The following is an 11,590-nucleotide window of genomic DNA, read 5'->3' on the forward strand; positions in this document are numbered from 1 at the left end:
CTTGCCTCGATACCTGGTAAAAAACTTCAATGGTTTTTCCATTTTTTGTTACATCAAGAATGATTGCTTTGGAAGAATCTTTATTAATTACATCGAATTAAACAGAATTTCCAGGAATTAATTTATTAGAATTCATTTTATATAGTTTCATTCATCATCGTTCAGATCTTTAGAGTTTACATGCACGAAAACTAAATATAATTTGTTTACAAATGCATGTTGTTTTAAACAGGCAACCGATTCTTACTTTAGTGAAAATAACAACTTTGATGACGTGGCTACATGTAAATTACAGCAATTTCCTGTTCACTGAATTTACACAGTAAGTTTCGCCGGTAGCTTATAAGCTACTCCAGAAATAGGTGTAAATGGCTATAGTAGTTTTTTTTTTAGCAATATTAGAGTATGTTGGAATCCGTTTAACCCTTGCGAAAGTCCATCTAATGTCTTTAATAGAACCATCTCTGTAACTTCAAATCTTTAATTCCTCAAATTTTATTTGTAATATGTCATTGAGGAAATTACCATATTTTCACGTAAAAGGTTTTTGAGAACAACACATTTATCTAATATTTTGGTTTTCTTAGATATGGTACTTAGATATGATTATTTCTTAAAATTACCTTGTATTTTATTTTTAAGTTAACTGCATTATCCAGTATCATATATATATATATATATATATATATTGACGCAAAGGCCCTCGGTTAGATTTCGCCCATCGTCTCTATCTTGAGGTTTTAAATCAATATTTTTCCTTTCATCATCTGCTACTTTATTTCCTATATATTACACACACACACACACACACACACACACACACATATATATATATATATATATATACATACATACATATATGTATTATCATCATCATTATCATCTCTGCATATTGACGCAAAGTCGTCTCTATCTTGAGCTTTTAATTCAATATTTCTCCACTTATCATCTCCAATTTCACTCTTCATAGTTCTCAGCCATGTAGGCCTGGGTCTTCCAACTCTTGTAGTGCCTTGTGGAAAAATGAATCTAGATAATTTCACTGTCTCATGACGAATTGACTAAACAAAATTAAGAAGAATTTAATTAAGATTGGAGATGAAAACTGTATGGAGGATGCGATTATAAAATAAGGACGCCATAGAAATGACATGTTACAGGAATAATTTTGAAGTCTAAGGGTTGACGATAGGCACTAATAAGTAGAAATCAATAAAAAATAAGAGTAAGAGACTCTAGTAGACCCATGTTGCAGTAATGAGGAGAAAAAGTGAAGATAGCGGCATGATGAAATGATGTTGTACCAACCGTGTGTCACACGATCGTACAGAGTAAAGACATTTCATTTTGTGTATATATTATGCTTGTATCTTCGCTCTCCCCTCGCACTAACAAGAACTTGAAATAACATGCATGTTTTTCTCACCGTTGACTGTTAACTGATGCGGTGTCGGTTTGAACAGGAAATTTCCGGTTGCATTGAGTTTTTGTATATAAAGGAGAGTGTTCTGTAATAAAGTTACTCAGTTGCTTTCATCCTGTCTTTGAGTCACAAGTGGGTGGTGGGTAGCTTTGTCGCTGCTTTGGCTCGTCACAGGGTAGGCGTGTATGTCCTACGGCATTCATGTCAGCTTTGGTTGACGTTGAATAAGCATCCCCTTCGTCAGGAGTGGAAGCGTTGATGGAGGTCTTGAAGTGGCTGTCCATAAGGGCGTCGGCTTTGGTCATCAAGTCCTTTATGGGTAAACTATCGACATCGGGTATGGCAGCGTGTACAGGTTCGGGTAAACGGCATATCCAAAGGGCACGAAGTAGGTTCACCTCACGAGGAGAGCTGTCTGCGGCAGGTTGCAGGCGAGCGATAGTTTTCATTTCCCTGAGGGCAAGCGAAGCCCTTTGGTCCTCAACGGTTGTTGAGAGAGTTGAAAAAGCTTTGCTATACGGGCGGCTGGCGACGGCCAGTACTGCTGCATAAGGTATGTTTTGAGGGCGTCATACGCTATTGGGATGTCTCCTTGTTCACAAAGCCTGTCGGATATTTCCGGGAAGGTGTCCTCGGGTATCGCTGCGTGAACATAATCTGCTTTGGTGGTTGAGCGAGTCACGCCCTTGATGCGAAACTGGACTTCTGCGCACTGAAACCAAGCAAACGCCACTCCGCTGGCGAACGGTGAAAGTTTCAATAGGGCAGCCGCAGTGTCAACTTCCGTAGGGTCCGCCATAGTACTAACGACGGAGGGGCGAGGGGGGTTGGAAGGCGGGAGGAGCGAGTCGACTTCCAGGGTCACCAATGTGACGTGCTGAGAGAAGGTTATGACTCTAAGACAAGATGAAAGCAACTGAGTAACTTTATTACAGAACACTCTCCTTTATATAAAAAACTCAATGCAACAGGATATTTCCTGTTCAAACCGACACCGCATCGTTTAACAGTTAACGGTAAGAAAAACATGCATGTTATTTCATGTTCTTTTTAGTGCGAGTGAAGAGCGAAGATACAAGCATAATATACACACAAAATGAAATGTCGTTACTATATACGATCGCGTGACACACGGTTGGTACAACGTGAACACATCGTGAGTTCGGAGTTTGATGTTTGAAAACTTGATGAAGTGTAAAAGTAAAAACTAAATGAAGTGTAAAAATAGAAACTGAATGAATTGAATGCAAAAACTAAATGAAGTAGAAATGTGAAAAAAATAAATGAAGTGCAAAAATAGAAACTAGACGAAGAGACAAGGTAAAAACTCTCAGGAAGATTTGCGATGATGAATTTCAAAAGTTTTGGGGACTGGATTTGATAACTCGAAACTAGACAAATTTTTCCCAAAAATTAAAGACAGAGACTTGAAATAAAGATTCTTTTTCATTTCAAGATTCATGAAGATCATCAGGAGATAATAAATTTCATGGGTGACATTTATAATGAGAGAAACGTCTGGGTGAACAAATTTGTTAAGATTTCATGTTAAATGTGGCAGAGATTAAAGATGATCTCAGTATCATGTGATATATTAATAACAGGTTCATCAAAATAAATATTGCATAATTTGAAATATGAATGTTTCGATCAACCTCTATATTTATCATATTTTTCTGAGAGAGAGAGAGAGAGAGAGAGAGAGAGAGAGAGAGAGAGAGAGAGAGAGAGAGAGAGAGAGAGAGAGTCTGCATGAAGACATTGTTTTCTTACAATAATAAAAGTAAAATCAGTTCGTCTTCACAAACATATATACACCTTGAGACATATAGCACCTGATTTCATTATAGATGACTTTTAATTTGATTATTGTAGAGAGAGAGAGAGAGAGAGAGAGAGAGAGAGAGAGAGAGAGAGAGAGAGAGAGAGAGAGAGATTAAAGTCTGCATTAAGGTATTGTTTCCTTGCAAAATCAAAGTAAGGTCATCTATAATAAAATCATGTGCTATACGTGTCCAGGTGAATATGTGTTTGCGAAGACGAGCGGCTTCTACTGCACTCAACAGTCGATGATTTCAGCAAATCATCAACTGTGCTGCCATCTAGTGCATTAAATGAGAAAATTCAAGCTATGTATGTGGGTCGTAGGCCACAGTGAATCGTAGCGTTGTGCACAGTGCCTCTCTCACTCGTCTTAGAGACTTGTTCGACCCAAGGGAATGATGATCCTCTCTCTCTAGACTCTCTCAGTCAGCTTAGGTCTCAGTTCTGGCCCAGCTGCCAGAGGAGAAGGTCGATTATGGTGTACAGCTTGTTTTTTCTTTGGGGGATCGCATTAATCACATCGCTGCATGTTGCTGTTAATTTAATTAATTAACTTTTAATAGATACTTTGATATCAAAATGATTTTGCAAGGAGATTAGTTATTATTGAAGTCTATTATGAAAGCTTTTCCTGAAAGGGAAAGTAATAATATAGTTTTGCATTCCAGTTAATGAAAGTTTTTAAACAATTTGCATCATCCAAGACATATATGCAAAAAAGTAAACTTTTGCTCAATATCATTCAATAATTGCCATAAAGCTTAACAGCAGATCTTCGTGTTCAAAGCGACATATGCACATACTGGAAAGCACATTCTGGACCGGGCGCGAACAGTGATGTACACTTCGCCAGGAAATCGACTCGTTCCCCGGCATAAAGGTTCCACGAAAATCCTTCTGTATGATGTATTGAAGTTTCCTTGTGCAAGACTGTCAGTGGTGGCATGAAAATGGTGAATGTTGGAGGAGTTACGGGGTTGCCGCTGCTCCTGTTGTTGTTGTTTTTGTTGCTGGCGACGGCAGTGTTGCCAACCATGGGGAACTTCAACCTCTACTTAACGCAGGCGGAAGTGAAGCGAATATTAGGTGAGGCTATTAGCGATTTTTTTTTTCCTTTCGTTCATTTTTTTTTTATTTCGTTAAACTTGAGGTTCCATATATGGACAATAGTTGTTTGCTTTCTATTTGTTCAAATATTTATTGACAATGTTTTCTTTCTGTGTTCAAACATTTATTGACAATGATGTTCTCTTTGTATGTGTTCTGACTTTTATTGACAATTAAGTTTGCTTTCTATGTGTTCAAACATTTATTGACAATGATGTTTGCTATTTGTGTTCAAAATAAAACTCCCATATACGCATGTTTTGTTTTCTACATTTATAAGATTTAACTTCGTAAGTTAACGTTACTTTATGGTTAAAAGAATACATAATCTTTCCAGTTAACTACTTAACATACGATTATGCACTTAACTCTTTTTGGATTTTTATGCGAAATACGGCGAGTTTATCAACTTTCACTTACATGATAGAATTTTGCATCAAGTTAGAGCCTGACTAGTGTCCCAGACCCTCCATCAGGTTAGGAACAGGGAGTGCCACCCAATGGTTGCTGATGACTCAGTAGGTAGACCTATAGGGTCGCCCAAAATCCCATCCCTAGCTCACACGCAGGGAGAGGTTGCAGGCACTAGTAGAGACTATCAACCTTGAGCAGGTTTCGAACTCCAGTCCAACATATTGCTAGACAGGGACGTTTCAAACAGGCTACCGCAACCACAACACATTTGGGTTTCTGGGCTTTCTTGCCTCTCGTATTCTTTGACCCAATTCTTCACTCATCTTAGCATCATCTAATTTATCTATTTAATGATAATTGAATAAACCACTTCAAATTTTCCGCTTTCCATACCACAGTTATCTTTTTATTTTCTTTATTCTCATTTACTCCTATTAACTTATGCTTACTGACATGCAATCTCATATATTTTCTTGAACAAACAATTTGAAACTCTTACCAGTTTTTGTAGCTTCTCCAGGTTGTCCCTCAACACAGTACCATCTGCAAGCAGCAACTGTTTCATGTGTCACTCACAACTATTTCTATTATCCAACTACTTCAGGCCTACATACTACTGTATGTCCTTTCTCTGACTTCTCACATTCTTCTATCCAAAGGAGTATTGAACAGCTCCGGAGGCATAACTCACCATTGTCTCAGGTCCACTTCTATACCAAACTAGTAATTCTCATACCTACACACTCTAGCACACTCTTTACTTTTATCATAAAAGCTAATTTCCACCAAATAATCTATGATGTATACCATATATTTTCAACATTCTTCATATTGACTACCGATCAGCATTTTTATAATTTTTTCTACAGCAAATGTTTCTATGCCCTAAACATTTTCTTCCCTTTACTTTCAAGCTTCACATATATTGTCCTTGGCAAACACCTGATCCACGGCCCCTCTGCCTCTTTCTTAAACCTTCCCTTGTATGCTAAGTGATGTTATTTCCCTAAAATGCTTACAATCACATTTTTCACTGAAGACCTTTATCCAACTGGAAAATGGCTCCTTGTACGTATTCCTGTAGGAACTAATCCTCAGTCAAACATGTATTACAAACCAAGGTCAGTACCTCACTCACACTAAACAGGAGCATTCTCATGTGACCTTATGGTCACAAGGTGACTTTCCTTTCTTCATCATCATCCTCATATTTCTGGTATCCCAATAAGTTAGTTTTACAAAAATGCTTAGCCTTACACAAACCCTTTCAAGTCTTGCATCACTTGCCTCTGCTTATTTTCTATCCTCTACATTCAGCAACCTTCAAAGTACTCACTCCATTGATCAAGGAATTCATTTAGGTCTGACAACTTGTCTCCAATTACACCACCTATTCTGATATCCATTTTTTCATTAGCCTTAGTTCCCTATAAAACAACATTTTATTCACACAAATGTTCACATAAAAATTTATACCCTCTACATTTATTCATAACCATCTTTCTCTGTCTTCCTTAGTCCTTACAACCCAATCCATCTGCTTGTATACCTGCACCTAAACTTACCTTTTATTACTCAACTGCTCATTAATTCATGTCCTTATTTGACTAAAATTTTATTCTACTCCGCCAACCAGTCACTACTTTTATTCCGTGTTCCTACTTTCACATACCCATAAACACTCCCTGCTAGTCACGGGAATGTACTCATCTATGTTCTTTGGAAACCCTGTATCCTCTACAATTAAACATATTTCCATTTAAATACACTACAGAACTCCACACCTTCCAAAAGCCCCAATTTCTTCTGTCCCCTACATTTGCATTTGAATCTCCTAGCACAATCACCCTTCCATATCCTAACCTAACCAGGAGCAGAATCTGACCCTCCCAAAATGATCATCTTTTGCTCACACTCTTTCATTATTCTGGATCACAAACACTAATAATATTTTTTTTAATCCTATACACAGTCCTAACAATACAATAATTGAGCTTACACGTCTATACTCTTTCTTCTGGCCAAAGATTTCCTGATATGACTGTTGCTACCTGTTCACTAGCCTTACATTTTTAGCTCATCCATAAACAATCACATTGTCTTTCCCAGTCCTTGCGAGACAAACCTTCTTCCACTTTATTCAATTGATCGAATCCCCACTCATTGAAGACATCAAAACTTATTATATTTTCTTTTGCAATGCAATACAGGGTGTATGACTGAAAAGCTAATGCAACTCGCAGACTTTCCCAACATGAAGAGCAGCAAGAATACAATTATTTTCTTACCACATCATCTTATGGGAGTGAAATTGTGATTGCATTTGACCTCAAGACAAAGGTTCAATTGCTTCTATAGCAGGCATTTGCTTTTAGTATTCTATTACAAACGTCCCTGCTTGGCAATCTGCCTGACTGGGGTTCGAGTCCGGCTCAAGCTCGATAGATTCTTGAAGTATTTGTAACCTTACCATCCTTGTGAGCAAAGAATGAGGTATTGGGGGGAGCCTGTACGTCTACCTGCCGAGTCATGAGCCGCCATTACCTGGCTCTCCTTGGCCCTAGCTTGCGTAGAGAGGGGGAATGGGCCGAGGATTGGTTTAGTGTTGTTGACCCCTTTAAAGACAAGGGTTAGTGACAATGATGTAGAGACTGAACACACACACACACAAACACACACACACATACACACACATATATACATACATATATATATATATATATATATATATATATATGTATATATATATATATATATATATATATATATATATATATATATATATATATATATATATATATATTAATATTTATACTTTTGTCCCTACAATTCTCGTTTTCTAGAAAATTTTACAAAATATTTGAACTTTAATCTCAATGTTACCTCTTTTTTTTCTCCTTTCTCCCATATCTGCCTCTCTCCATATATATATATATATATATAAATATATATATATATATATATATATATATATATATATATATATATATATATATATATATATATATGTGTGTGTGTGTGTGTGTGTGTGTGTGTGTGTGTATGTGTGTGTGTGTGTGTGTGTTTGTTTGTTTGTATCCAGGGTAATAAAGCCGAAGCTCAAGCAATATTGAAACTGCCTTAACTCACGCAGCACAAGTTTAGTGACTTAGTTTCAGTATTAGATTTGGTGCCAGACTGATATTGTATAGTTTCCAACTGACACATGAATAGGAAATACATCATATTCCCTTCTCGATTCCATATCATTTCGTAGATTTTGTAACCAGAATTTCAGTATGATGCAGTTCTTCTTATAATACTAATGTTTTACATATTATTATTATTATTATTATTATTATTATTATTATTATTATTATTATTATTATTATTATTATTATTATTATTAGCTAAGCCACAACACTAGATGGGAAAGCGGTATTCTATAAGCCCAAGGGCTCCAAGAAGGAAGAAAAATAGCCCAGTAAGGAAAGGAAACAAGGAAATAAACAAATTACAAGAGAAGTAATGAACCATTAGAATAAGATACTTTAAAAGCAGTAACATATAAAAAAGAGATCGATGTTAGACTGTTCAATATAAAACATTCGCCGCAAGTTTATCAACTTTTGAAGTTCCATTGATTCAGCTACCTGATTAGGAAGATCATTCCACAACTTTTTCACAGCTGAAGATATATATATATATATATATATATATATATATATATATATATATATATATATATATATATATATATATATATATATGTTTTTGTGTGTGTGTGTGTGTGTGTGTGTACATATTTATGTATGCATGTATACATATACAAATATACAACAATAATAACAACAAATGCAGCGGTTTCTAGTACACTGGTAGGACAAAGGCCTCATACATATCTAGGGTTTCGCTAGTTTTCATCACCACACTAGCCAGTGTGGATTGGTGATGGTGGGAGACTTTTGTCTGATCGCTCGCAGCAAACCAGCCTAGTATCTGTGTCCCTGATTAGCAGAGCATTGCTATTCATGGCAATACACAAATTATTTCAGCACGATAAAGTATCCCCACACAGAAAGAGCATAGACTCTTATACTAAGCTAAAAATACTAAAAAAAACTGATTGGGTAAAAACCATCACAACCACTTATTCAAAGGAGAAAAGGCTTGTGTGTGTACTTCTGTGTATATGCGTATTCAAATATAAATATAAATATGTTTCAATACATGAATGCATACAGATTCTATTTTAAATCCCTATTAATTTTAGAATTTTTCACTTATTGCTAAAAAATTGTCAAAAATCTGGATGGGTCACCCAATTCCAGGAATGATGAGCGGGATGCGCGTGAGCAGATGGCCTCTCTGGAAACCGAGAGGAATATGCTAATGAGATCTCTTTGTCGGAGTTTTTGCCCGATTCGTTTTCCTCTAGAGGCGTTAAGCAGCTGTTTCGAGACAATGCATTCGCTTCCTCTGGAGACAATTGGTGTTACAATGGAATACATTAACTGGCTAATTGACTTAAGGAAAATTCATACTGTCGGATTAATTTGCTAGTCGTAGGTCGATTGTTGTGGTGGCCGATGTGGTAACGTCCCTGACTGGTGGACGCCAGACTAGGGTTCAAGTCCCGCTCAAACTCGCGTTAGTTTCTTTGGTCGCTGCAATCTCATCATCCTTGTGAGCTAAGGATGGAGGGGGTAGCCTATAGGTCTATCTGCTGAGTCATCAGCAGCCATTGCCTTGCTCTCCTTCGTCCTAGCTTGGGTGGAGAGGGGGCTTGGGCTCTGGTCACATATATATATGGTCAGTCTCTAGGACATTGTCCTACTCAATAGGGTAATGTCACTGTCCCTTGCCCCTGCCATACATGAGCAGCCTTTAAATAAAAAAGGGATGTTTTATGGGATTAAATACTAAATTTAGGTGCATTTCAATGCTATAGAGATCGTGATGGAAAGGATAATGGGCAATGAGGCACAGGATAAATGCATAAAGTATAGGACGATAATTCTATTACTGAACTAACAGTTGAAAGGTTTGCCCAATTCGTTGTTGGGCTAAAAGCTAATGGACAATAGAATAACCTCACAAAGTATACAAAAAGTTCGAGAGATTTCACTAGTGAATTGCAATAAATCAATTTGCAATTTCTACAGAATGAGTTTGTGTCTTCTACAGCAAATCATTTACGTTCTTGCATCCCACACACCCAAGTTTACCCCTAACAAATTAACTTCTCTTTTTGTATCAATGCACAGTTTTCTCCGGGCTGTAAATAAAAAATACTTAACGACCACTTCCATAAGGTTTATCTATTCCTCTTCGAACTCTATAATGTGTCGCAAAAGTATTGTATAGTTCATTACTCAATATGATCTCTATAAACATGATCTACCCCCTACTTAATTACATTTCTTCTTCTTATTCTTCTTCTTCTTATTCTTCTTCTTCTTCCTCCTCCTCACCGTTATCATACACTTCTTTATATGACCTGAATTAGGTGCAGAAATATCGTTCTCTCTTTCTACGTCTCTTCTCATTTGCCTTTTTCCTAATCAGCGCGTTCGTTTATATATCCTTCTATTAAAATTTTCTTCTTAATAAATATGCATATGTAAAAAAGATAATTACTATTTCAAAGTGGAAAATTAATCTACTCTGCAATTAATTGTAAAAACTTTCAATAGGAAAAGATTCCCAAAATTGAAAAAGCAATCCTTTTTCGCAAAGAACATGCAACTGCTTCATCACATTAATATACCATGCAATCTAACCTTTAAATTATGAGACTAGAATTTGATTGAAAAAGATATCAATGAATTCAACTCATACTTAAGAAAAAGTAGGAGAACCATTATCGAACCTTATGTAACCTGTTGATCAAGAAAGTTTTGAGATGATAAATATGCGAATTATTGGCTCTTCTTAAAATTCCCTTTGTTTTCGGTGACCCTTTTGTTCGTTCGTTGGTTTAAGATTACCTTGCCTATAGAAAGGTACGGGCTCTTGCGGTGAACGGTATCATCATCGTTACTCTGACATGGTGCTATCACTAATAATTTTTGTATCATAGATTAATGTTAATAAAGGAAACCGTCCTCTTCTGCTATATTTGAAAGATTTCAGTATATCAGAAATCAGATGTAGATTGTTAAAAATTTGCATTAAGAAGAAGAAGAAAAAAAAAAAAAGAACGGTATATGCCTGGCAGCATTTATTCCATATATTGGCGTAAAAGGGTGGTATTACGGTCAACATCCTGCAAAAGATAATAACAATGTAAGGTAAAATTACGGTCGCCTGCATTTTACTGAACAGCTCAGAACAGCTTATTTTTACGGAGAATTTCCGATAAAAATTACGGTTATTTTAACAGTGTATCTACAACTCAAATTCTACAGTATTTTTGTATGATTGCAAAATCTCACTAAGACGAAATAAAGGAGGACCTATTCTTTCATGGCAGAGGAAAAATTGTTTAAGGGAATGTCAACATGTAGTGTATGTATAGCCAGCCATGAGAAATGCTTTGAAGAAAATACTCAAAATAACAGCCTATTGAGCTTAGAAGTTGTTTACCTATGATGTTTGAGACTTGAAAGGAATTTTTGTTTTGGTTCACGTTATGAGGAATATTTCGTAAGTGATCAGTTCTCTAGTATTTTTAAATGAATATAATAGTCTATGCTCTTTCTGAGTGGGGATACTTTATCGTGGTGAAAGGTTTTGTGTATTGCCATGATCTGCAAAGCTCTGCTAATCAGGGACACAGATACTAGGTTGGTTTGCTGCGATAGATAAGACATAAGTCTCCCATCATCACCAATCCGCACT

The 11,590-nt window shown here is 36.4% G+C and overlaps 1 protein-coding gene across 1 annotated transcript in view; it reads left to right on the plus strand.

The window, feature by feature from the left end:
- The first annotated feature begins 3,627 nt into the window (after nt 1-3,627).
- LOC137643527 (tyrosine-protein kinase Dnt-like) overlaps nt 3,628-11,590 on the plus strand; it is a 78,085-nt gene continuing 70,122 nt past the window's right edge. The window contains exons 1-2 of the mRNA XM_068376276.1: nt 3,628-3,725; nt 3,916-4,333. Coding sequence (XP_068232377.1) covers nt 4,192-4,333 — 142 coding nt within the window. The 5' untranslated portion in view covers nt 3,628-3,725; nt 3,916-4,191. The remainder of the gene's footprint in view (nt 3,726-3,915; nt 4,334-11,590) is intronic.

This window comes from Palaemon carinicauda, chromosome 7 (assembly GCF_036898095.1).
Source record: "Palaemon carinicauda isolate YSFRI2023 chromosome 7, ASM3689809v2, whole genome shotgun sequence".
Classification (NCBI taxonomy): domain Eukaryota; kingdom Metazoa; phylum Arthropoda; class Malacostraca; order Decapoda; family Palaemonidae; genus Palaemon; species Palaemon carinicauda.